The 25647-nt window shown below is 46.7% G+C and overlaps 1 protein-coding gene across 4 annotated transcripts in view; it reads left to right on the top strand.

The window, feature by feature from the left end:
* Positions 1 to 25647, top strand: part of mettl24 (methyltransferase like 24) — a 96245-nt gene that overhangs the window by 55319 nt on the left and 15279 nt on the right. For all 4 annotated transcript variants that reach the window (XM_067985030.1, XM_067985029.1, XM_067985031.1 and 1 more), the window contains one exon: positions 5651 to 5879. In XM_067985030.1, coding sequence (XP_067841131.1) covers positions 5651 to 5879 — 229 coding nt within the window. The remainder of the gene's footprint in view (positions 1 to 5650; positions 5880 to 25647) is intronic.

Here is a 25647-nt window from a genome sequence, read left to right as displayed (position 1 = left end):
GCTTTGATTGGAGTGATCTGAATTTTTTGTTTTGCTGTGTTGCTAAAGAAAGGATTTTACAATCTGCCCTTCAGCAGCTTCAGGTGGGGGAATCGTTTTACTTGCAGCCTCTCATTGAGAACCGGGGGGTTCCCTTGGCCATTCCCATATAAGTCTTTCTGTTGGAGGTGGAACAAGACCCCACAGGATCCTTCAAAATAAACCTCATAGGAAGAGGAGTAGGCCATTCAGCCCCTCGAGCCTGTTCCACCATTCAATATTAAGGGTTATGGAACCAAGGCGGTTAAATGGAATTGAGATTTACCTGCCTGTGCTCCATAACCCTCAACATCCGTGCCTAACAAAAATCAATCAATCTCAGTTTTGAGATTTTCAATTGATCCGCAGCCTCAACAGCTTTTTGGGGGAGAGAGTTCCAGATTTCTACTGCCCTTTGTGTGAAGAAGTGTTTCCTGACATCCATCTTACTAGAGCAGGACTCCTGAGATTTGAGTCCTGAAGCTCTGACTTCTGCCAGACTCCACCTTGCACTCTGTGTCTCACCCAGCGACAAACCCTCATCGGAATTATCTAGAGGTATCTGGGTCAGGGTGGAGAGGGTGGCAGAGGTTCTTGCAGCTGCCACTCACTCCAGGCAGCGCTACATCATTTCAAACCCATCTCGGATATTGGCAGAGTGGACGGCAAAGGTCTTTTTTTATTCGTTCATGGGATGTGGGCGTCGCTGGCGAGGCCAGCATTTATTGCCCATCCCTTTTTTGCCCTTGAGAAGGTGGTGGTGAGCTGCCTTCTTGAACCGCTGCAGTCCGTGTGGTGAAGGTTCTCCCGCAGTGCTGTTAGGTAGGGAGTTCCAGGATTTTGACCCAGCGACGATGAAGGAACAGCGATATATTTCCAAGTATGTCTCCACCGTGCTCCCCTGCCACCTGTCTCAGATCCTCTGAAATAATCCTCAGCGCCTCTGTGTAAATGCGATACTCATCCAGCATCCTTTTTTTTGCTATGACGTGGATCCCTGAGATCTCATTCCGGAGGCTCTGGAGCCAGGGGTCTGACTTCTGTAGCAATACTTCTGCTCGCTGTCAGACTCCACTGCCACCTGTGACTCCCTCACCTCTGTGACTCACCCAGTTACAAACTCTCATCGGAACTGCCTGGATCCCCCCAGATGAATCTCTCTTGATTGGCAAGTGAGAGAGAAAGGTTGAATTGTTAGCATGGGTGACGAGGGGGTTGATCAGGCAGGGTGAATGGGCACTGTCAGAGGCCCAGAGGTGGGCTGCTTCTTACCCGCACTCTCAAGGACTGCGTGATGTATATGCTCCCCCTCTGCTGCTTGTGGCTTCTCCACAAGGTAAAATAAAGGAAAGGATGCTGGAAGTACAGGTTGATTTATTGGAAGCCTCGCCAGGTGCATTCTCACAAATGCCAGTCAGGTTCAGGCACAAGCCTTTATTGTGACAGGCTCCTGACCGGCCTGACAAACCTACAGCTGCCACAGGCACCTCCCAATTCACCATCTCCCACTTCGCTGTCTGCCTCCCCAGGATCTACAACGCTGCTTCCTCCTGTACCGCTAAGGGTGGAACGCTGTTTGGTGCTGCGCCTGTAGCCTGTGACTGGTTTTATTGTGGCCGACCTTCTCCTGTGAAGCAGGATATCAATTGTCTGTTGGCAGTAGTGCTGGTATTTGGGGAGGTGTGCTGGTGCTTGTCACTCCAAGAAGCTGAAGTCACACAGCCTGCACACCGTGGAATATTAAAATGAGCAAACCCCATGAATTCTGATGGGATGTCCACCAATTCAAAATGGAGGCCCGAAGTTCTACCCCACCATAGCCCCGTCAGGCCAACTTCCACCCCCCCCCCCCACCCCGCCCAGAATTTCTAGGCTTTTCTTTGGCAGCTTGTTGGCCAGATGATTGTTTCTTCGCTCACTGAAGTACATTGTTGGAATACTCTTTTACAACAGCTGTCAATCCTAATACCATCAGATAGATTAGAACAAATGATACAACTGTTGAAACCTGAGCTGGGTTAATGAAGTGAGCTGGAGACGCTCAGGGAAGTCAATCTGAGGCCATCCTAATCCACTTCAGACATAATCCTTCAAAATCAAAATACTGTGGATGCTGGAAATCTTAAATTTCATGATCCTTCAAAAATCCACTTTATTATTCATTTCGGCAACCCTGTCCTTTCACCCTGCAGCCTGTGAAAAATCTTAAATAAAAACAGAAAATGCTGGAAATACTCAGCAAGTCAGGCAGCTTCTGTGGAGAAAGAAACAGAGTTAATGTTTCAGGTCGATGATCTTTCATCAGAACTGGAAAAAGTTGAAGATTAAACAGTTTTTAAGCAAGTACAGAATCAGGGAAAGGTGGGGGGAGGAAAGAACAAAAGGGAAGGTCTGTGATAGGGTGGAGGGCAGGATTAAAAGATGATTAAATGACAAAAGGGATGATGGTGCAAGGCAAAGAGGGTGGTAATGGGACAAGTAAAGAAACAAAACATGGGTCTAGAGGAGCTGTAAATGGCAACATCAGAACCATTAGCAACACTTGCTGTCTGAAAAAGATGGGAGCAATGGTGATGATCTGAAGTTATTGTTGAGTCTGGAAGGTTGTAAAGTGCCTAATCGAAAGATGAGGTGCTGTTCCTCGAGCTACCGTTGAGCTTAGTTGGAACAGTGTAGGAGGCCGAGGATGGAGAGATCAGAGTGGGAGTGGGACGGAGAATTAAAATGGTAAGTGACCGGCAGGTCAGGGTCATGCTTGCGGACTTAACGGAGGTGTTCAGCAAAGCGATCACCCAATCTGCGTTTGGTCTCCCCAGTGTAGAGGAGATCGCATCGTGAGCAGTGAAAAATCCTAACCTGTTTCAGATCAATGTTTGTAGAAACTCATATGAACTCAGACTTGAAGTGTTTATTTCATTGGATGGTAGTTGCTTTTGTAAACATTTTGTCATCATCAGTGTTGGGGGCATCAGGTCTTAATAATTGAAACAGTTTTCAGGTAAGAAAAAACTTGCATTTATATAGCACCTTTCACATCTTTAGGACGTCCCAAAGCACTTCACAGCCAATGAATTACTTTCACAAGGCTCGGTGGGTAGCACACTCGTCTCTGAGTCAGAAGTTCAAGCCCCACTCCAGAGACAGAAGTGCATAACCTAGACTGACACTGCACTGCAGTACTGATGGAGTGCTGCCTTTCAGATGAGATGTTACACCGAAGCCCAGTCCACCCTCTCTAGTGGATGTAAAAGATCCCATGCCGCTATTCGAAGAAGAGCAGGGGAGTTCCCTCCAGAGTCCTGGCCAATATTTATCCCTCAACCAGCATCACTTCAACAGATTATTTATTTATTTGCTGTTTGTGGAACCTTGCTGTGCGCAAGTTGGCTGCCATGTTTCCCTATATTAAAACAGTGACTACACTTCAAAAGTACTTAATTGGCTGTAAAGCACTTTGGGACATCCGGGGGTTGTGAAAGGTACTATGTTAATGCAAGTTCTTTCTTGGGGATATTGGCAAGGACAACGGGGGAGCTTCCCTGTTTTGAAATAGTGCCATGGGATCTTGTACGTCCACCTGAGAGGGCAGATGGGGCCTTGGTCTAATGTCTCATCCGAAAGACGACACCTCCGACAACACTCCCTCAGTCCTGCACTGAAGTGTCAGCCTGGATTATGTGCTTGATTCTTTGGAGTTCGACTCGAACCCACAACCTTCTGAGAGGGAGAGGAAAAAATGTATTAAATATTGGAAATCCTTTCTTTTCTTATAAATCAATAGTGCATTTTGTTATCGTTGAAGAATTCAGTTCTGCAATCCCTGTGTCTGCAGCTAACAGTGTTCTACAACAGCTTTAATATCTCACCCACAGGGAGGAGGTTCAGTGAATTGTCACATGCACATCCTGTGTCGACACCACGGGGGAGTGCAGTCAGGGGCAAATCCACGGGACCGTGGGAGACTCGGCTCACGGGGGCAAAAGAAATGCAGCTGTTATAGGGGATTCGATAGTCAGGGGGATTTACAGGTGTTTCTGCAACCGCCGATGTGAGTCTCGCCTGGTGTGTTGCCTCCCTGGTCCCAGGGTAAAGGACATCACTGAGAGGGTGCAGAACATTTTGAGGGGGGAAGGGGAACAGCCAGAAGTCGTGGTCCATGTGGGAACCAATGACATAGGAAGGAAAAGGGTCGAGATCCTGCAGTCAGAGTTTCAGGAGCTAGGGAGGAATTAAAAAGCAGGACCTCAAAGGTAGTAATCTCTGGATTACTCCCAGTGCCACGTGCTAGTGAGTGCAGGAATAGCAGGATAAGACAGGTTAATGCGTGGATGGAGCAATGGTGCAGGAGGGAGGGCTTCAGATTCCTGGGGCATTGGGACCAGTTCTGGGGCAGGAGGGATCTGTTCAAGATGGACGGGTTGCACCTCAGCAGAGCTGGGACCAATGTGCTCACGGGGAGGTTAACTGGTGCTATGGGGGAGGGTTTAAACTAATTTGGCAGGGGGGTGGGCACCAGGATAAAACATTAAAGAGGAGAAACAAAGTAAACAGAGGACTGGGAGGGACAAGTAGCACTAGAGTAAAGAATAGTTCAGAAATAGGAGGGATCAGACAGGGGGCAAATGCAAGGCAGTCTAAGATGAGATTGGAGTGCATGTATGTAAATGCACGTAATGTGGTAAATAAGGTTGGTGAGCTGCAGGCTCAAGTCGCCACATGGGACTATGATATAGTGGTAATAACAGAGACCTGGCTCAGAGAAGGGGAGGATTGGGAACTTAATATTCCTGGCTACAAGGTATTCAGGAAAAATAGGGAAGGAAAGAAAGGAGGGGGGTGGCAGTATTAATCGAAGAAACTATTGTAGCACTCGAAAGGGTTGATGTAGTGTTGGGGACAAAGACAGAATTTATTTGGTTAGAATTAAGGAATGATAGAGGAGCTATTACACTACTGGCAGATGAAATTTAACGCAGAGAAGTGTGAAGTGATACATTTTGGTAGAAAGAATGAGGAGAGGCAATATAAACTAAATGGTACAATTCTAAAGGGGGTGCAGGAACAGAGAGACCTGGTGTTGTACATACACAAATCTTTGAAGGTGGCAGGACAGGTTGAGAAGACTGTTAAAAAGGCATATGGGATCCTGGGCTTTAATAATAGAGGCATAGAGTACAAAAGCAAGGAAGTTATGCTAAAGTTTATAAAACACTGGTTAGGCCTCAGCTGGAGTATTCTGTTCAATTCTGGGCACCGCACTTTAGGAAGGATATCAAGGCCTTGGAGAGGGTGCAGAAGAGATTTACTGGAACGGTGGCAGGGATGAGGGACTTCAGTTGTGTGGAGAGACTGGAGAAGCTGGGATTGTTTTCCTTAGAGCAGAGAAGGTTAAGGGGAGATTTGATAGAGGTGTTCAAGATCATGAATGGTTTTGATAGAGTAAATAAGGAGAAACTGTTTCCAGTGGCAGAAGGGTCGGTAAACGGCACAGGCACGATGGGCCGAATGGCCTCCTCCTGTGCTGTAACTACTATAATTCTATGATATTTTTGCGCAGTGTTTTGATTTGCGGTGATTGCATGGCAACATTCCAGGAACATAACTTCTTCAACTTTTCGCTTTTTTGCTTTAGACTGGGGAATGGAGACAAACATTTTGAAGTGGACATGGCCAAAGCTGGTTGCGAGGTTCATTATTTTGACCCGAGTATCAAAGAGGCCCACATTCAGGAGAGTGAGGGTTATTGGCACCATCGCATGTCAATCGACTGGAGAGACCCCAACCCAGTCATCATTGCCCAGAAACAGCGCAGAACTACAAAAAAGTTGGGCACAATAATGAATGAATTTGGCCACAGGAAGGTGAGTCTTTGAGTAGCTGAAGGGGAGACAGCACCCTCTCTAAGACACGTCTTTCTTTCTGTTTTCATCATTTATATTTTTTATTGTTTTTAGTTTGCAAACTTTATGATTAAAAATAGGAGACTTTATGCCTCCAATTAGCAACTTCAGAGCAGCATTGCTGATGGCTTGGGTGCAGGTTTGTCTCCTGTTCTAGCTGTGAATACTGAATGGAATGGAACAACATAATAGGAAAAACAGGGAGAAAACAGGGAGTGTTATCATCACCCAAAATAGGAGGGTGGGGTGGGGGGTCGATTTTAACCTGGAGCGGGTTTGGGACGAGTGCAAATCGCACCCGCTGGCCTAGGTTTCAGGACTCGGGTATTTTAACACCCGGGCCTCATTTAAATTTTACTGGCAGGTTTCCCACCCGACTGAGTTGGGAATGGGAAGCCCACCCACTCTCTAGGAGAGGAATAAGACTAGGGGGAGGAATGCCCAGCATCATGGTCCTCTCCAAGCTGAAGCAGCGAGCTCTCGACATTCGGTAGGCCCCTCGAGAGCTGTCCACGTTGGAGATTTCAAGGTGGATCGAATAGATAGGGAGCTTTCACACATCCCCTGCAGTCTGCTGTCCCGCAGATTAGTGGGACTGATGATCCTGAGCCCCACAGGGACTGGCAGTGGTGCAATGGGAGCACGGTACTTGTAAGCATGTTCTCCGGATATCAGCTGGTTTGCTCCCTCACTACACCCTCAACCAATACCTGACACCGTGCCAGAAGGCCAGCTGGAGGAGGCGGAGCAACAGGAAGAGTTTAACTTGGTGAGATGGCCAGATGGGGTTTCCGACTAGCCCCAGTTAAAATTGCGATAGGGTCCTAGAATCATAGAGCACAGAAGGAGGCCGTTCAGCCCATCGTGCCTGTGCCAGCTCTTTGAAAGAGTTTGTCCAATTAGTCCTACTCCCCTGCCCTGCAATTCTTTCCCCTTCAAGTATTTATCCAGTTCTCTTCTAGAAAATTATTATTGAATCTGCTTCCACCACCCTTTCAGGCAGTGCATTCCAGATCATAACAACTCTCTGCATAAAAAAAGTTCTAATTTCCTCCCTGGTTGATTTGCCAATTACCTTCAATCTGTGTCCTCTGGTCACCGACCCTCCCGCTGGTTTCTCCCTGTCTACTCCTAATTACAGCATCCCGATTTACATTCATGAAGCACCTACCTGCTTCCAGCAGGCACCTCAGTCACCTAAATGTAGTGAGCAGTTAAAACAGTGACCAACGTGTCTTCAGCAGGAAGGTTTAGTAAGGCCCATCACTTACCTCCCTGCCCCATTCCCACCGAGTCTCCCCCCAAATCTTGACCTCTCCCCCTCCCTTGCTGCAAAACCACCATTTTTGACCCGGAAAGATTGTACAATTTCTAGGCTATAGATGGGTTAACAGACGTTTCCTGTTTTTTTTTATTTGTTCATTGGATGTGGGCATCGCTGGCAAGGCCAGCATTTATTGTCCATCCCTAATTGCCCTTGAGAAGGTGGTGGTGAGCTGCCGCCTTGAACCGCTGCAGTCCGTGTGGTGACGGTTCTCCCACAGTGCTGTTAGGAAGGGAGTTCCAGGATTTTGACCCAGCGACAATGAAGGAACGGCGATATATTTCCAAGTCGGGATGGTGTGTGACTTGGAGGGGAACGTGCAGGTGGTGTTGTTCCCATGTACCTGCTGCTCTTGTCCTTCTAGGCGGTAGAAGTCGTGGGTTTGGGAGGTGCTGTTGAAGAAGCCTTGGCGAGTTGCTGCAGTGCATCCTGTGGAAGGTACACACTGCAGCCACAGTGCGCCGGTGGTGAAGGGAGTGAATGTTTAGGGTGGTGGATGGGGTGTCAATCAAACGGGCTGCTTTGTCCCGGATGGTGTCGAGCTTCTTGAGTTTTGTTGGAGCTGCACTCATCCAGGCAACTGGAGAGTATTCCATCACAGTCCTGACTTGTGCCTTGTAGATGGTGGAAAGGCTTTGGGGAGTCAGGAGGTGAGTCACTCACTGTAGAATACCCAGCCTCTGACCTGCTCTTTTAGCCACAGTATTTATATGGCTGGTCCAGTTAAGTTTCTGGTCAATGGTGACCCCCAGGATGTTGATGGTGGGTGATTCGGCGATGGTAATGCCGTTGAAAGTCAAGGGGAGGTGGTTAGACTCTCTCTTGTTGGAGATGGTCATTGCCTGGCACTTGTCTGGCGCGAATGTTACTTGCCACTTATGAGCCCAAGCCTGGATGTTGTCCAGGTCTTGCTGCATGCAGGCTCGGACTGCTTCATTATCTGAGGGGTTGCGAATGGAACTGAACACTGTGCAATCATCAGTAAACAGCCCCACTTCTGACCTTGCACGGGGTTTCTTGATTATAGGAACATTTTGAAAGACTGGAGTATTTTAAGAGGAAATACCAGTGTCACTGTTATGCGAATATTTGTCTGGAGAAATCTAACATTCTCACCATCTCTGTGCCCTGCACTGATTACAAACAGTTTTTTTTTGCCTTAAGAGATCTACACATAGTTCGATGATGCAGATTCTTAGGCACTAAGTAGTTGCACATTGAAACATACACGAGGTTGGGTTTGGGTTCAGGGCAAATATTTGTATGAAATTGGAAGAAATTAGCATCGGTACTTTCTGCAGTGATTCTCCCGATCGCTCGCTGTAACTTTTAGTGGAAGATCCGCGGAAACTCTAGAGAAACGGCGTAAACACCATTTACACCATTTCTCCAGGGTTTCCACGGAGCTTCCGTCAAAATTACAGCAGATGATCCCTCGCCGCAGAAGTTCAACCCCTAGGAGTCAGGCCAGACATCCTGATTTTCTTGACAACAACTCTTTCCATTTCAGGCACTCGGCGTCATCATCAAGCTCTTCCCGGTCAGTTATAGCACAGCCAGACGCCGAGTAAAACGCCCTCTACTCTGCCCCAACCATGGAAGAGCGCCCCCTACTGCACCAGTACATTTTCTCAATTTCCTGCACCAGCCGTCCTGTGCTTTCCAATTAGTGCCGATTTAGGGACAGTTCTGTGCTCTAGGTCTATGCCCATAAGACCACCCAAACTCATTTGACATCGGACCCTTACACTTAGCAGACAGGGGAGACTTTCATCTTATCAGTCTGGGCTGGATTTGAACCCTGGTGCCAGAGATAAATAGAGAGCCTCTAACTCATTACACCACCTAGTTCCCTAAATCTGTAATTTTCATCGCAAAAATATTATTAGTTTAAGATTGCTACAATAAAAAGTATAATATTTTTCCTGATTAGCATCTGTGCAATGAGAGGCGGAAGGACAGCAGGGCTCGCACATGACCTTAGAAGCTTTCAGCAAATAAATTTATTGTCTTCTACAAACTCTCATGTGTTTGTAATATCCTGTAAAGATGTCACTTGTTATTTACAGTCTTTTTTTTCCAATACTGCAGGAGGTTAGTGTTAGGTAAACTCTTACAGAAGGTTTTCCTAGTACTTATTGCAATACAGCATAACAAACTAGAGCTTGAAATTCCTGTTACTCAAGTTAACCCGTGAGTTAGCACCTCCATTAAAGTAGCATAGTTAAAGAAGGAATTTTCATTTACATAGCTCCTATCACAACCTCAGGTTAGCCCAAAGCTCTTCACAGCCAATGATTCACTTTTGAAGTATAGTCACTGTTGAAGGGAAAGAGTGGCAGCCAATTTGCGCACAGCAAGATCCCACAAATAGAAATGAGATACTACAGTTCCCAGGAAACACTGCATGGCAGTCCGTCTCAAGCTCTTGGGTTGGGGGGGTAGGGGGTTAGTACCATGGAATCTTTTACATCCACCTGAGAGGGCAGACGGTTTAACGTCTCATCCAAAAGACAGCACCTCCGGCAGTGCAGCACTCCCTCACTACTGCACTGGAGTAGCAGCCTAGATTTTTTGCTCAAGTGTCTGGAGTGGGACTGTGAACCCACAACTGTCTGACTTAGAGGCGAGGGTGCTACCAGTGAGCCACAGCTGTTTGCTGAAAGTCTTGATGTCCACGTCCATTGAGCAGTTCTCTCAAGGTTTCAAAGACCTGGTGTAATGGGCTCCAGCAGCCGGTGGTATAGGCAGTGGAACAAAAGTTTCCTCGCACTGGTCCCGAACAGAAATATTTAGTGGTTCCTTTTCACAAATTATATGGTGGGAATGCTTTCCCTTAAAAGTACGCCCCATAAAATAGTTCCCCCTTAATTTTGAGTCTGATAAGTACAGACTTCTACTGGGTATTCAAGTGAGAATTTAGATTTGTGGTAGGTTACAAGTTAATCAAAGTAAAGGGGTTTTTTTGGAGAAGAAAGGCTATTTGGGATAAATGTGTAAAAAGGATCAATTGGATGCTTTATAATCAAACATGAATATAATTGCAGCCTGGTTAAAATGTTAGGTAATGGGTACAGTAAAGGAATAAAGCAACTGCTTTTAATCCAGCTTCAACTCCTTTTAAACCAGGCTGCTGCTAACCTAGGGCCTCGTGTTCGAATTAAAATTCCAAAAGTTGGATATACACTTGAAAAGGAAAAAATTGCTGGGCTATGGGGAAAGAGCGGGGGAGTGGGACTAACTGGATCGCTCGTTCAAAGAGCCGGCACAGGCGCGATGGGCCAAATGGCCTCCTTCTGTGCTCTCTGATTATATAATTTTTGTTTTGCTCTATGAACTCATACTAATTGCAGCAACAGCGTTGAAAAGGCTAAAGGAGAGTCCAGTGTAGAGTTATGTCATGCTGGAGGAATTTGCTTGGTATGGTACATTACGTGGGTGCTGCAGTAAAAACTGGCCTGTTTTGAATGAATGCGAATGATCTGAATATCAGTCCCACAGAGTAACAGAGACAAGAATTCTTAGCTTCAGCTTTGCGTCTTTTTCTTATTTGGCCGGTTGACCATAACACTGGTACCATAGTAACAGGAGTACGACCTTACGAAAATAACAGTCGGGAAACAACCAGTTGGTCCCATCAGGATCCTCGACGCCTCCCCACCCCCTAGGTCTCCCGGGAGAGGCAAAGAAAAGAGAAAAAAACCCTAGGCCGATTCAAGGGGAAAAGAAAATCTTTGAACGCCTGAAGATGATCGAAACGAGTTCCAGGAGACCACGGTGACCATGAGACACGTCTTGCAATACCCACCCACCTGTTTGTACGCTGTGATATCAGTCACATGAGGGACTTGTCTGGCTCCCATTTGAAAGCTTTCAGCAAATTCACATTCATTGCACAAGCTGGCAATTTGATCCACAGTTTGATGACTATCTCTGAAAAGAAAAATCTCCTGACATCTAACCTAAATTGTTTATGCAATTTATGCCTATGTCTCCCGGTTCTCTCTAACTTATCCACATGGACACAGTCTAGTCTGTTCATTATTCTAGTACCGGTTGCTAATAACCGCCTAGTCTTCACAAAAATTGATAGATTTTTGTTTGGTAAGGGTATTAAGGGATATGGAACAAAGGCGGGTAAATGGAGTTCAGGTACAGATCAGCCATGATCTAATTAAATGACGGAACAGGCTTGAAGGGCTGAATGGCCTCCTCCTGTTCCTATATTCCACTGCTGTTCTTTTTTCATACTTATGAGAAGGGCAGGTCTAACAGATGTAAGTTTATGACCGTAAAAGCCACACTCCCAAGATGTTTTATCCTTAATGTTACTTATTCCAAAAGTCATTCACAGATGGCCATCTGGCTTTTTTGTGTGTGTTATGTGGTAAGCTAGAGACCGTTTTATTCATCTCCACTTGAATCTTGGTACAGTGCATTGAGGAGAAAACAAAAACTTTACACTAATGCAAAGCACAACTCCTCGTCCTCCGCATCCCAGGGTCAGTCATACTTGTTTGGTTCTACCTGTGCTGCGTGTTCAGGAAGCCGCCCCTCACCAGCAGCGTGCGTGGCCTAGAGAATCGGGAGAGAAGACCCCAGTGCACTTGGCGCTGAACTCCCGATTCCACGGGAGGAAGCGTTTTGTAAGATTTGGAGGCAGCGTTTCTCAGGTGAGTTGGCATCATTACACACTGCAAATGAATATAAATCAGCCCCACTCCGATTTCCCATGTCTTCTTGCAGTGCAGCTCCTGATTTGTTGGGTGCCCTGTTGTAAAACGAACTCTGGCAATTGGTCGAAGAACTCCACCACTTACGGCGAGGTTGCCATCTTATTAAGATTTGCATTCTGGCTGATGTTTTTGACTTTGTTTAACTAACGTTAGAGCTAGTGGAGCTAAATGGATTCGGCTTATTCTGCCGGACTCGCATGGTAATTCTGACGGGAGCCTGGCAGAAAGGCTCAGAGAAAGGCCAGGACTCAGCTACACCAGATCCAGGCCTAAACTGGATTTCCTTTTTGGCTTTGTAAAGGACAGAGTCTCAGCTCCGAGGTGCTCATGTGGTGCCGTACGTGCTTGTGCAAATGAGGTGCCCTATCAGTGACCCCACAAAATCTGGAGGCCACTAGCGGGTACGATCCTGGTGGCACTGCGGAGAACATGGCACTTGGATTTTTAGACCCAGTTATTTTTCTTGCCTGCTCCTTACTCTGCTTTCCTTCAATTCAGAACTCCTTTGGTGTACGTCTCCCACAGCAGCATCGCAGCCCTTTAAGAGCTGCTGAACTCCTGATTCTCTGCCCGACACGGGGGGCAAACATGCAGGCAGCATGTAATCATACAGCACAGAAGGAAGCCTTTCGGCCCATCGTGCCTGTGTCAGCTCTTTGAAAGAGCTATCCAATTAGTCCCACTCCCCTGCTGTTCCCCCATTGCCCTGCAAATTGTTTCCTTTTCAAGTATTCATCCAATTCCCTTTTGAAAGTTATTTATTGAATCTGTGTCCACCACCCTTTTGGGCAGTGGATTCCAGATCAGAACAACTCGCTGCGTAAAATAAATTCTCCTCATCTCGCCTCTGGTTCTTTTGCCAGTTATCTTATTCTGTGTCCTCTGGTTACCGACCCTTCTGCCAGTGGAAACAACATATTTAAACTATTTAAATCAGCCAATCCCATGGAATCCGTGGGGGACAATCTTCCGCTCACACAACGTGGGTGTGTAGGGCCTTTTTTAGCCCCAGCGCTGAATCAACCATGTAAAATCAAAGTGCACTCATTCAGTCTCTCTCTCTGCATTTATGCTGCAGGTACCTGATCTTGGAGTGGTAAAAAAAAAGAATGAAAATGAGTTACTTTTGAAGTGTAGTCACTGCTGTAATGTAGAGAAGTGCAGCAAGCAATTTGTGCACAGCAAGGTCCCACAGATAGCAATGAGATAAATGACCATCTGTTTTAGTGATGTTGGTTGAGGGATAATGTTGGCCAGGAGACTGGGAAAACTCCTTTTGCTGTTCTTCAATTAATGCCATGGGATCTTTGACATCCATTTTAACGAGCAGATAGGGCCTCAATTTAACATCTCATCCAAAAGACAGCACCTGCAACAACACACCACTGAAGTATCATCTCAGATTATGTGCTGAAGGCCTAGAGTGCGGAGGGAACCTATGACCTTCTGACTGAGAGGCAAGAGTACTACCACTGAGCCAAGGCTGACACTATGGGCTAGAAATTCGGCTATGTAGCACATGTTGTATAGGTGCTACACGGCCTCCTGAAGTTCCAGAATGGCATCTGGAATGCGAGTGCACGCTTCTAGCGTGACGTGCGCCGGACACCATCTTGGTAAAGGGGTTCGTGCAGGGGCAGATAACGAACACTGGCTGCATGTAAAGTAAGGAGAATATGTGTTCAATCAGTGTGCAATGCTGATTTAAAGGGATAGACACCATTTTGGCACTTAACACTGCAACCAACACACTGTCTTAACGACGACCAGCTAAACATGTCGTAGACGGCCTAGAGGACCCCCCCACCAGTGCAATTTAAAGGGACCATGCAGGATTTACAGATTAGTTGCTGGATTATTGCTGCTGGCTGCTGATGCATCTGTACCCGTTTTCGGAGGTCTCCTATACGTGAATACTGGGACTAGAGGACATAGCCTAACATTTAGAGCCAGGACTCGCAAGAGCGAAGTTAGGAAACGCTTCTACACGCAAAGGGTGGGAGAAGTTTCGAACGCTGTTCCAGTAGTTGATGCTAGCTCAGTTGTTAATTTTAAGCCTGTGATTGATAGATTTTTGTTAGCCAAGGGTATTAAGGGATATGGGGCTAAGGCAGATATATGGCATTAGGTCACAGATCAACCATGACCTCATTGAATGGTGGAACAGGCTCGAGGGGCTAAATGCCACTGCCACATGCTGCCTGCTGTTATGCTCCACCTTCTTCTGCGAGAATGCGGGACATGTGTCGGTGAGTGTCCTGCAGGATGCTTGGGTGATGTGGCTGTCATGGTTGAATAGCTGCCAGTGTGTGTGACCTGTGACTTGTGGGTGTGCGGCTTGCAACAGTGGTAATGTGTGAGGGTGAGAGGAAGCATCTGATTGGATGAGTTGAGTACTGATTGAAAGAGTTTGCTGGTAGGTGGGCGATGGGGGGTGTAGTGCGTGGAGCAGTGGATGCGGCTAGTGGTGTAGTTGGTAGGAGAGGCCACTTGACAGTTGGCTTCAGTCACCTTGACCACTTGAGTCAAAGCATTGAACTACTTCCTGCACTGCATCCATGTTCATGGTGCTATGTGCCCGGCGTTGACTTTGCCTCCTACTGCCTCCCACTGCCTCGTGAGCATATGTCTGGAGGGCCTCTTGCCCCCCTGCGGATACAGGATGCCCCTCCTTCTGTCCACCACTTGCACCAAGGTCTCCAGTGCATCATCAGAGAACCTTGGTGCATGTACTCTCGCAGGCCTGGTACAAACTCAGATCGGCAGATTGGTGAGGTCTGACATGCAGATTGGAGGATGTGGGATTTAGAAGAGCGCAACCTTTATTTAATGTTTTAACATAACACATCAGTTTGTAAACATAGGGACGGGACCTGCATCTGTGTTTTATATGTGCGATGTCTGATTTCCGTTCAGATTCCGTGCGGATCTTATATTTAGCGCATATATAGTGCAGGCTGCCTTTAAGAGGTGCAGGCCGTGCCTGGTGGTTCCAACACAGGCAGAATCTAATGTGCTGCCTGCGTCAGAACCACCAGGCGCGGGCTAATCACGCACCGCGATGCTCGTACCCGATATCAGGCCTTATCCAGTTTAACCCCCTATATGCTCCAGCTGAGCAGTACCTCAGTACACTGCCTGACTGTAACTCCAATCTCACACCCAAGAGGCTACTCTCTGCATGTGTAAAACATGTAAAATTTAAATGTTTAGAATGCACAGGCTGGACTATTGGCACTTTCTAAACTTTTAAATTAACTGTAGCTAGGTTTAAAAAGTGCACAATAGGCTGAAACTTTTTTTTAATCATGCAATCATAGAATTTCACAGCGCAGAATAAGGCCATTCAGCCCATCCTGAAAGAGCTATCCAGTTAGTCCCATTCTCCTGCTCTTTCCCCATAGCCTTTTATTTTTTTTCAAATATTTATCTACTTTCCTGTCAAAAGCTATTTCAGATCCTTCTCCCACCGCTGTTTCTGTTGGGGCATTCTAATGGTTTGAGGCCCTGTGTTTTTGCTATTGTCTGACATCAATAGTTTTGGCCAGGGTTAGGTTTGTAATTTACCTTATTCTAAAGAATTGTTACGGCTCGTAACTGGCTCAGCATTGATATGCTTTATGCCAGTTTAGCCGTGGCTGAACCCTGGGCTGTGCAGTAAAGCACTATAGGGATGATTTTCTTGTGACCTGCAATGGGAGACGGGACTACAGTGGGCCAGGGCTCACCCCTTCCCCACGTCCCTGACTCTGGCCCATTTTCTGGGGTCAGGGTATCTTGTGTGTATTGAGCAGGTACCAGCGCCCATCTCAGGTGGGAAGTTGCTGGGGCACCTTGTCACATTGCAAGTTAGCCAACAGCACCGGCTAAAGAAATTACTTTTTTTCTAATCCTAATTTCTTAAAATTTGACTAAAACAGTTAATTTCTCTCTGGCAGGTTGCCTTATGCAAAATGGCCCTTTAAATTTTAAACCTCCCCCCTCCTCCCACAGCCCATAGCGACGCTGGACATCGGGAACATACCGGCGTTCTTTGTGCCCAACTTTGCTGAGGGAACGATGGGAAATGCGTCATAAGACGTCATCGCATCTTATCATACTCCTGACGTCACAGGAATAGCGGCATAACTGTACAGGAAAATCGTCCCCTATAATCCCAATAGGGTGACCTAAGTAAACAAGACAGCATATGCTTTGCTGACTCCCGAGCAGCATCCTGTTGTGATCTTCCTCAAGATGCAAATGTCGAGGTTGGTTGAAGGCGCAGGTTATTCTGAGGCTGCACTGGAAAAGTGCTCATATTACTGATGTTTTAGTGTTCTGACCCCACATCTCCAGGAGTGAGGGAATTTTTTTTGCTGGTTTCACGCTAGAATAATATCACGGTGGAAGTTTTGAAAGCTAGACCAGGTTTTCCCTAGACTAAAGTCTGCAGTGTGTAAATAGAGCTTTTGTTCCCCCAAACTCTCAGTCTTGTTAACCTGCTGAGACTGGCAGCTCTGGAATTCTACCAGAGACACTTTCACAATCTGCCTCCATCTGTCGGCTGTGCAGTACCATCTGCTAGGAAGTGGCTGCATTAAATGTAACCCAGTAGAGGGTGAGGAGGTCACGGTTGTGCATTTAAGAGCAAGAGATTTAGCTCTTCATGATTTCAGGGCACTTTTCTTTCTTTAACACATGCGGCTGAGCAAGATATCGATAAGTGGCAATCTCTCAGCTCACCTCCTGTCCCCTATTGGAATTAGTACTGTTCTGCATAGACAGGGCAAAGGGGAGAGAGGAGGTTAGGAGATGGTGGCCTGGGTTTTTCCCAGCATTACTCGATTGGAGTACATCGGGGAAATCCTCTGGGAGTCGCTCCACCTTTAATAGAAATAAAAATCGGGAGAGATGTAAAACGGGTTGCCGACTCGCTATCACCCGTTTTACACTGTCGCACAAAGTCAAGATCTACCCCAATGTGTCTGTGCTGGCTCTTTGCTAAGAGCAATCTAAAATGAATCCCACTGCCCCGCTCTCTCTCCATAGCCTGTATCTTCCTTTGCTTCAAATATTTATCCACTTTTACCTTAAATGCAATGGTCTTGCCTTGACTACTGTGGCAAAGCCTTCCACTCTCCAACAACCCTCTGTGTAAAGACATTTCGTAAGAATTTACAGGAGCCATCACTTTACCAATCATGGTGGGAAGTTGATATAAATAATGCAGAGTAAAAATGTTGAGCCAGCAGCTTGCATCTACGAGTTCTTACCTTCTAGGTAAGACTGCTCCTTCAACAAACCAAGATTAGAACCATGGAACCATAGAAAAGATACAGCACAGAAGGGGCCATTCGGCCCATCGTGTCCACACTGGCTCGAAGAACAACCAGGTGCCCATTCTAATCCCACCTTCCAGCACCCGGTCCGTAGCCCTGCAGCCTACAGCACTTTAGGCGCAGGTCTAAGTACTTTTTAAAAGAGTTGAGGGTCCTTGCCTCGACCTCCAATTCGGGCAGCGAGTTCCATACACCCACCACCCTCTGGGTAAAAAAAGTTTTTCCTCATGTCCCCTCTAATCCTTCCGCGAATCAGCTTAAATCTACGTCCTCCAGTTTTTGAGCTCTCCGCTAGGGGAAACAGATACTTCCTGTCTACTCGATCTGGGCCCCTCATAATTTTGTATACCTCAATCAAGCCACCCCTCAGCCTCCTCTGCTCCAAGGAAAACAACCCCAGCCTATCCAATCTCTCCTCATAGCTGCAATTTTCAAGCCCTGGCAACATTCTTGTAAATCTTCTCTGCACTCTCTCCAGAGCAATTACATCCTTCATGTAATGTGGGGACCAGAACTGCACACAATACTCCAGCTGTGGCCTTACCAGCGTTTTATACAGTTCCATCATTACATCTCTGCTTTTGTATTCTATACCTCGGCTAATAACAGACAGCATTCCGTATGCCTTCTTCACAACCTTATCTACCTGTACTGCCACCTTCAGGACCTGTGCACATGCACGCCAAGGTCTCTCACTTCCTCTACCCCCCTCAATATATTCCTGTTTACTGCGTATCCCCTTTTACTGTTTGCCCTCCCTAAGTGCATTACCTCACACTTCTCCGGGTTGAACTCCATTTGCCACTTTTCCGCCCTCTCCACCAACCCATTGATATCTTCTTGGAGTCTACAGCTATCCTCTTCACTATCAACTACCCGGCCAATTTTTGTGTCGTCTGCAAATTTGCCAATCATGCCCCCTACATTCAAGTCCAAATCATTAATATATACCACAAACAGCAAGGGACCCAACACTGAGCCCTGTGGCACACCACTGGAAATGGATTTCCATTCGCAAAGACATTGGGGTCGATTTTAGGATGGCCGAGCGGGTGCGTTCATGGTGGGGTGGGACTGGAGCCCGGCTCCAACCCGCCCACTTCCCGGTTCCCCAATGACGGGCTTAGATGCGCGCGCAGCCCCCGCATGCGGGACTCCCACCGGCAATTAAAGCCGGCGGAATCCCACTTAAACCAATTATCTTGATAATTCAGGTCATTAGCAGACCTGATTGGGAGGATATTTTAGGAGGGGTGGGATTTTCATCCAAACTGAGCGTGTTTCCTGTACTGTGGGAAACACTCCCAGTTGAAATGGACGTGTTGCAACCACCAGCCTGTGGGAGCTGCAAAGGTCCATTTAACAGGTAGGGGGGAGAGACCCTCACTCATTGCAGGAGGCCACTCTGTCACTTTGGACAAAGTTTGGCCTCCACCATCCTCCTCCTAACACAAAAATTCACCAACTTGCAACCTCAACCCCGGTGTGCAGACACATTTACCTACCTTGCGGACCCCCTCAAACGTACATCTTGCGGTTGGGGGCCGCCATAGCTGCAGTCATGACCTCCTCGGAGGACGAACGGCATCACCAGCCTCGCCGGCCACACCGTCCACCTCTGACACGTGGAGCTCCACAACACAGTGCTGTGACACATCCACCTGCACAGCAGGAGGGAGGGCAACCGCAGGAAGAGATGCATCGCAGAAGGCACTACCCTCGCCACAGGGTCTACAGACCGAGGCTCATCTTCCTGGACCTCTCTGAGCAGCAGTGCACACGGAGGCTCAGAGTCACTCGACATGTAGTCGTGGACATCTGCAGCCTCCTTGATGGCCGCACTGCTCCCGGCTGGCCCGAGCACCATCTTCTTACCTGTCGCTGTCAAAGTCACCACTGCCCTCAACAACTTCTCCTCCACATCCTTCCAGGGTGCCACAGGGGACATGGCCGACGTCTCTCAGTCGTCTGCACAAAAGAGCCCTGCAAATACACCTACACCCACTCTGCAGTGACACAATGGGTGCAATCAGGTGTGGGTCTTCATGGTGATCCTCAGGAAAGGGCATTATTGCACAAGCCAGTCAAGAATGGCCAAGACGTGGCAGTAGTGGTGACAATATAATATATAATATGAGTTGATCAGAAATCAAATATAAGTAAAAACCACGACAAACCCTCAAACACCCTTGTGTATCGCCTTCATGCTCACGACACGTTTGCCTTACGCTTCCTACTACACATATGTGATGCATGTCCTGTGGCTGCAGCACAGGTAGTGGCAGGTTGAGCGAGGCTGACTGTGAAAGAGATGCATGAGAGGGTGAGTATGAGATAGAGCCATGAGATTATATGAGGATTGGGTTGAGTGGTAGTGGTGGGATGAGTACTGGGGAGGTGAGTAAGTGCAGGTAAGATGAGGATGAGCTTTGAGTGGGTGTGAAGAGTGATGTGATAGAGTAGTGTTGGCAGTGCAGAAGGGGATGTGGGGTGGGGGCGGTGATGTGGCAGTCGGAGTGCAGGGGAATGAGTAAGAGTACTCACTTCGGCTGACCTACTTAGGTCATTGAAGCGCCTCCTGCACTGTATGCAGGTGTGCGATATGTTGGTGGTGCAGGTGACCTCCTCTGCCACCTCGAGCCAGGCCTTCATGGTGGCAGAGGCAGGCCACTTCCTCCCGCCCGCCGGGGGGAAGATCTCTGTCCTCCCCCTCCTCCTCACCCCATCCAGTAGGACCTGGAGTGAGGCATCATTAAACCTGGGAGTAGCCTTTCCCCTGAGTTGCTCCATGCTGTAATTTTTCCTATTTTCTGCAGCATCAGTCAGTGGAGGACTGCCCCTTTAAATAGGGCTCCTCCAGCTGACAGCCTATGATGCGGGTGCGCAGTCCGCCCGCTGCGCAGCTTTCCAGCGCAAAACCCGGAAGTCAAGGTAAGTGGCTTCAATTTACTTGCGATCGCATGGGGAACCCACGCGCCCAGTCGAACCCCCGCTGCCAACCCGCCTCCCTCCTAATATCGGGCTCATTACTTCATCCTTCATCTACACACTTTATGGTCTCAATGTGATCTCCTTTAAATGAATCTGCTCCCTCTGCAGTTATCAAGATCTTGCTGCAGAAGCTTAGCAACAACTCCTAGTATTTCACTGGTGTATATGTGCACTTAATACGGTTGTGGCAACTTACAGACCATTCCTGTCCCTTCCACCCACGATAGATGGCAGACCCGCAGCGCAGTGTATCTCTCTGCCTCCGTTCCTTAACCAGCCAAGTGTGGGTTGGTACCAGGAATGAATTTTAGTCCTCTTGCCTCTCCGTCTCTCACTGTGCAGCCAGTTAATGTGGTAACTTGCATTTGTTATGCACTTTTAACATAGAAAAATGTCCCAAGGCCCTTCACCGAGGTGTAAGGAAAATTATACCAAAGAAGCAGAGATCAGGAGGAGTGACCAAAAGCTTGGTTAAAGAGGTGGGTGTTAAGTATGATCTAAAAGGAGGAGAGGGAAGTGGAGGAGGAGAGGGAAGTGGAGGAGGAGAGGGAAGTGGAGGAGGAGAGGGGTTTACGGAGGGAATTCCAGAGCTTGAGGCCTATTCTTTCTTTCTTTCGTTAAGCAGCTGAAGTCACAGCTGCCAGTGGTGGGGCGATGGGGGGGGAGGGTGGGGGGCGGCTGCAAAGAGGCCAGAGTCAGAGGAACAGAGAATACGAGGTTGGAGGGAGGGTTGTAACAGAGATAGGGAGGGGTGAGGCCATGAAGGGATTTAAACACAAAAATGAGAATTTTAAATCTGAGGTGTGGGGAGACCAACAGTTGATGTAGGTTAGCAGAGTCAGGATTGATGGATGAGTGCCTCCACTTGCTCTTGCATCATGCAAACACAACACACACACATGCATACTAAAAGAGTGAGAGATCTGCGAAAATATTTAGTAAATAATAAACCAGCTTTTTAATATATACAATATACAGAGAGATATTTATCAACAATCAAGGACAAACTCTGCCTCCTCTGAAGGAGGGTCATGGTGAGTATGTGTCCAGACCCTGACGCTGACTTTCTTTAGGTGTTTAAAATGATTAAGGGATTCGACAGGGTAGATACAGAGAAACTATTTCCTCTGGTGGACGAATCCAGAGCAATAATCTTATAATTAGAGCTAGGCTTTTTAGGAGTGAAATCAGGAAGCACATTTTCACACAAAGGTAGTGGAACTCTGGAGCTCTCTCCCCCAAAAAGGCTGTGGGTGCTGGGTCAAATTGAAGTTTTCAGGACTGAGATCAACAGATTTTTGTTAGGGGTGGGTATCAAGGGATATGGTGCAAAGGGGGGTAAATAGAATTGAAGTACAGATCAAGGGGTGATCTGATCAAAGTTTATAAGATATTAAGGGGAACAGATAGGGTGGATAGAGAGAAACTATTTCCGCTGGTTGGGGATTCTAGGAGTAGGGGGCAGAGTCTAAAAATTAGAGCCAGACCTCTGAGGAGTGAGATTAGAAAACATTACTACACACAAAGGGTGGTAGAAGTTTGGAACTCTTCCGCAAACGGCAATTGATACTAGCTCAATTGCTAATTTTAAATGTGAGATAGATAGCTTTATGGCAACCAAAGGTATTAAGGGATATGGGCCAAAGGCAGGTATATGGAGCTAGATCACAGATCAGCCATGATCTTATCAAATGGCGGAGCAGGCACGAGGGCTGAATGGCCTACTCCTGTTCCTATGTTCCAGTGATGACAAAAGTTCATCGACCTGAAATGTTAAACCTACGTTTCCCTCTACACAGATCCAGCATTTTCTGGTTTTGTTTCGGATTTCCAGCAGCTGCAATATTTTGCTTTTTGTTCCTGTGCATGGGATAGGATACAGGTGGCCTGAAGTTTACAGAGAGGGGGAAATGGGAGACCGGCCAGTAGATATTTGGAATAATCAAGTCTGGAGATGACAAAGGCATGAATGAGAGTTTCAGCAGCAGATGGGCTTTCTGAGGTTCTGACAAAGAGCCAAAAGTGCTAACCCTGAGCAATGCTGGCGCTAGCTAGTGAGAAGGAGGAGCCACAGTAGCTTGTGGAAAAAGTAGACGGACTGATGTTGGTCAGAGTTAAATTGATTGAATTGCAATGAATTTTACTTTTCCTGAGAACTCTATGAGGAAGCTGGACATTTGTGGCACAAGTGAAATGATCTTTTATAGAATACCTTTCACTACATCAAAGGTGCCACGATTCATTTGCCAGCAATTATGAATAGATTGGAACTCATATACTGCCATAAACAGCACCCAATTGTAAACTTTATAATACAACCACTTCGAAAATGCAATTATACTGTGCAACCAGTAAGACCCTAGACAAATGGCCTTGAAACCATGGTAATCATAAAAAAAATCAGCCAAGCTTGTAAGTCTCTTGAAATATAGTTGATAAGCATTGTTTGAGTACATTGAAAACAACATACTTCAAAATTACTAGGCTGTTCATTTAACAAAGATGATTGTTTCCAATTTGTTGTATGTGATGGTTTTATCCCTTGAGGTTCAAATGCTCGTCATTGTGTGCACAATTGGTGGTGTTTGCCCTCCCTGTGTTGGCATTGCTTATGTACAAAGTACTTATCTGATTTCCATGGTAACGGATTGTAAACTGGGGATGATGGATGGCTCAGTGCCACTGACTGATGCCTCTGCTTCAGGAAGATCAAGGCCACCTGCCATCTCCTTAGAGGGATAAGCACCTTCTGTGGCTTCCAAAGGTGTGCTGCTCAGGTTTGACACTGCCACAGATAATCATGCGACCAGAGAGACTCCTTGCCTTGTCCGTGATGTTCCAAACTTAAATCTCTTGTGGTTTGCCATTACATCTGAATTTGTGACAAACCCACACGAAACAAATGATCTCTGGTGATAGCTGAATCAACAGGCACAGCTGTTTCTATTGCAGACACCATGCTGGTTACAACCACAGTCAGGGTAGACTCAAACCAGCTCCTGAGAAATCCATGCGAGGAGCATTATTACTCTTTTCCTCATTGCTGAGCGCACATTCTCTTCCCCGTAAGAACATGCTCCATTTGAGACGCTACAATTGGACTCTTCGCCATTGGGCTGGAAGGGGAAAATCAGCTGGGTTTTCTGCTCCTGATTTACTCACTCCTGGCTCAACCAACACCACTAAATCAGATTATCTGGTCATTATCTCATTGCTGTTTGTGGGACCTTGCAGTGCACAAATTGGCTGCCGCATTTCCTACATTATAACAGTGACTACACTTCATTGGCTGTAAAGCACTTTGGGGCATCCTGAGGTTGTGAAAGGTGCCATGTAAATGTAAGCTCTTTCTTTTTATAATTTAGGCCCTAGAAACTGCAAAATGGGCTGAGTTCCTGCTAATTGGGAGTCCAGGACACCATGCAAGTATTGTACATTCATCGTGTCAGTACGTAAGGCATTTCTACTGACGATAGAGTCTGGGGTTATTTGCGGCCCATATCCCCTTCACCTGTGGCCTTTGACAGGTTTGCTGCTCGTTGTGTCTCTGGGTCTTCATTTCTGGTTGTCTGACTGGGATTCGGCTCTCACTCCTTTTTTTTCCGTCCATCAATAGAAAGCACGGCAATGCTGCACTGAGATATGAATGTCCCAGCTTCCGTCCAGGGTGTGCAAGGGCACTATTAAAACAGAACTACTTAATACAGATAGATAGAAAGAAAGACTTGCATTTACTTAGTGTCTTTCACAACCTCAGGACGTCCCAAACTGCTTTACAGTCAATGAAGTACTTTGGAAGTGTAGTCACTGTTATAATGTAGGGAAATGCAGCAGCCAATTTGTGCACAGCAAGGTCCCACAAACAGCAATATGATAATAACCAGATAATCTGTTTCATTGATATTGGTTGAGCACTAAATATTGGTCATAAAACTGTTGGTCCTATACTTTTATATTTCTTTCTCTCCCATGTGGAGAAGTGCCTGGCCCCCACTGGTCCATAGTGTCGCTATTGCGATCACAAGATCACTGTGTGAGGGATTACAGGTGCAGACCCATGTCTCTTCACTTCATGGTGGTGTGTCGCCACTGTTGCAACCTGGATATTCCCTCTCTAAACTTGTGTTCACAGCCGACTTGCATATTTTATGATCAAAAGCTTGTAGCATTATACGTGAAGTGAATAGGATAGCATGCCACAGGACTAACAGTTACACTTAGTCGATAGAGTTTTGCATGAGACCACACGGGATGCCTGCCACTTTCTCCTGTCTACTCGAAAGGTGGAAAATAGAGTGTGACATTCAAGCGAAACTAATGGATTTCTTTTACAAGTAAAGTAATTACGCAAAAATCGAAACACACACTGGGAATCTAGCAGTACAATACTTGACTTGCACGTTACAGAAAAGATAAGGAATCCTGAATATTTAGAATTTTATTTCAATAGCTTTTCAGCTGAGTCTCTGATGAACCATTGGATGGTGAAGAGACCACCATGGTGCCCCCGAGGCTGCCTCCACTGAAATAAGCAATGAATGGCAGGGAATTAACCACTGCAGAGCACTGGCCTGATTATATTGCTCTCTATTCTTGGAAGTCCAGGCCAAAAAAAACAACTACTTGTATTTCTATAGCGTCTTTAATATATTAAAATGCCCCAGTGTGCTTCGCATAAGAGGGTGCGGAATAAGAAGGTGAAGAGGTTTGAGGGAGGGAATTCCAGAATATAGAGCTAAAGACTGTGCCACTGATGGAGGCAGAACGGGACGGGTGGTTGCTCAGCAGGCTGAGGACCAAAGCTCATGGGCTGGGATATAAAGAGGACGTCGAGATAGGTTGAGGCTAGATCATGAAGGGATTGTAGACAAAAACGAAGATTTGGATTCAGTGCGTTGGAATGCAGGGAGTCAGTGGAAATTAGTATGTTCAGGGGTGATGGGTGAGCAGGGTGGGATGTGGCAGAATTTTGGACAAATTGGCGTAGAGTGGAACTCAGCAGGCAGGTGAGGAGAGTGCTGCAGAAATCGAGTCTTGAGCTGACGAAAATGTACATGAGGGTTTCAGCGGCGGCAGGGTGAGATGGGATGGAGACGAGCAATGTTGCAGCGGTGGATGTAAGCAGTCTTAGTGATGGATAGGTTATGGGATTTGAAGTTAAGCTCGAGCAGGTGCATTTGAAGATCAAAGGGATCCTTCGCAGCAGTCAGTCATTCAAGATATTAATCATTTCTACGACTTAAGGTGTGAACAACAGTTTGATGAGGCATTTGTTCTTGACACCTGGCCACAACGGAATCCAATCTTAACATCTGATTATGAGTCTGCAAGTTTGCATGCATTAACATTTCAAAAAC

This window comes from Heptranchias perlo, chromosome 5 (assembly GCF_035084215.1).
Source record: "Heptranchias perlo isolate sHepPer1 chromosome 5, sHepPer1.hap1, whole genome shotgun sequence".
Lineage (NCBI taxonomy): Eukaryota > Metazoa > Chordata > Chondrichthyes > Hexanchiformes > Hexanchidae > Heptranchias > Heptranchias perlo.
Note: the sequence above shows the minus strand (reverse complement) of the source record. Positions and strands in the feature narration are given on the sequence as shown.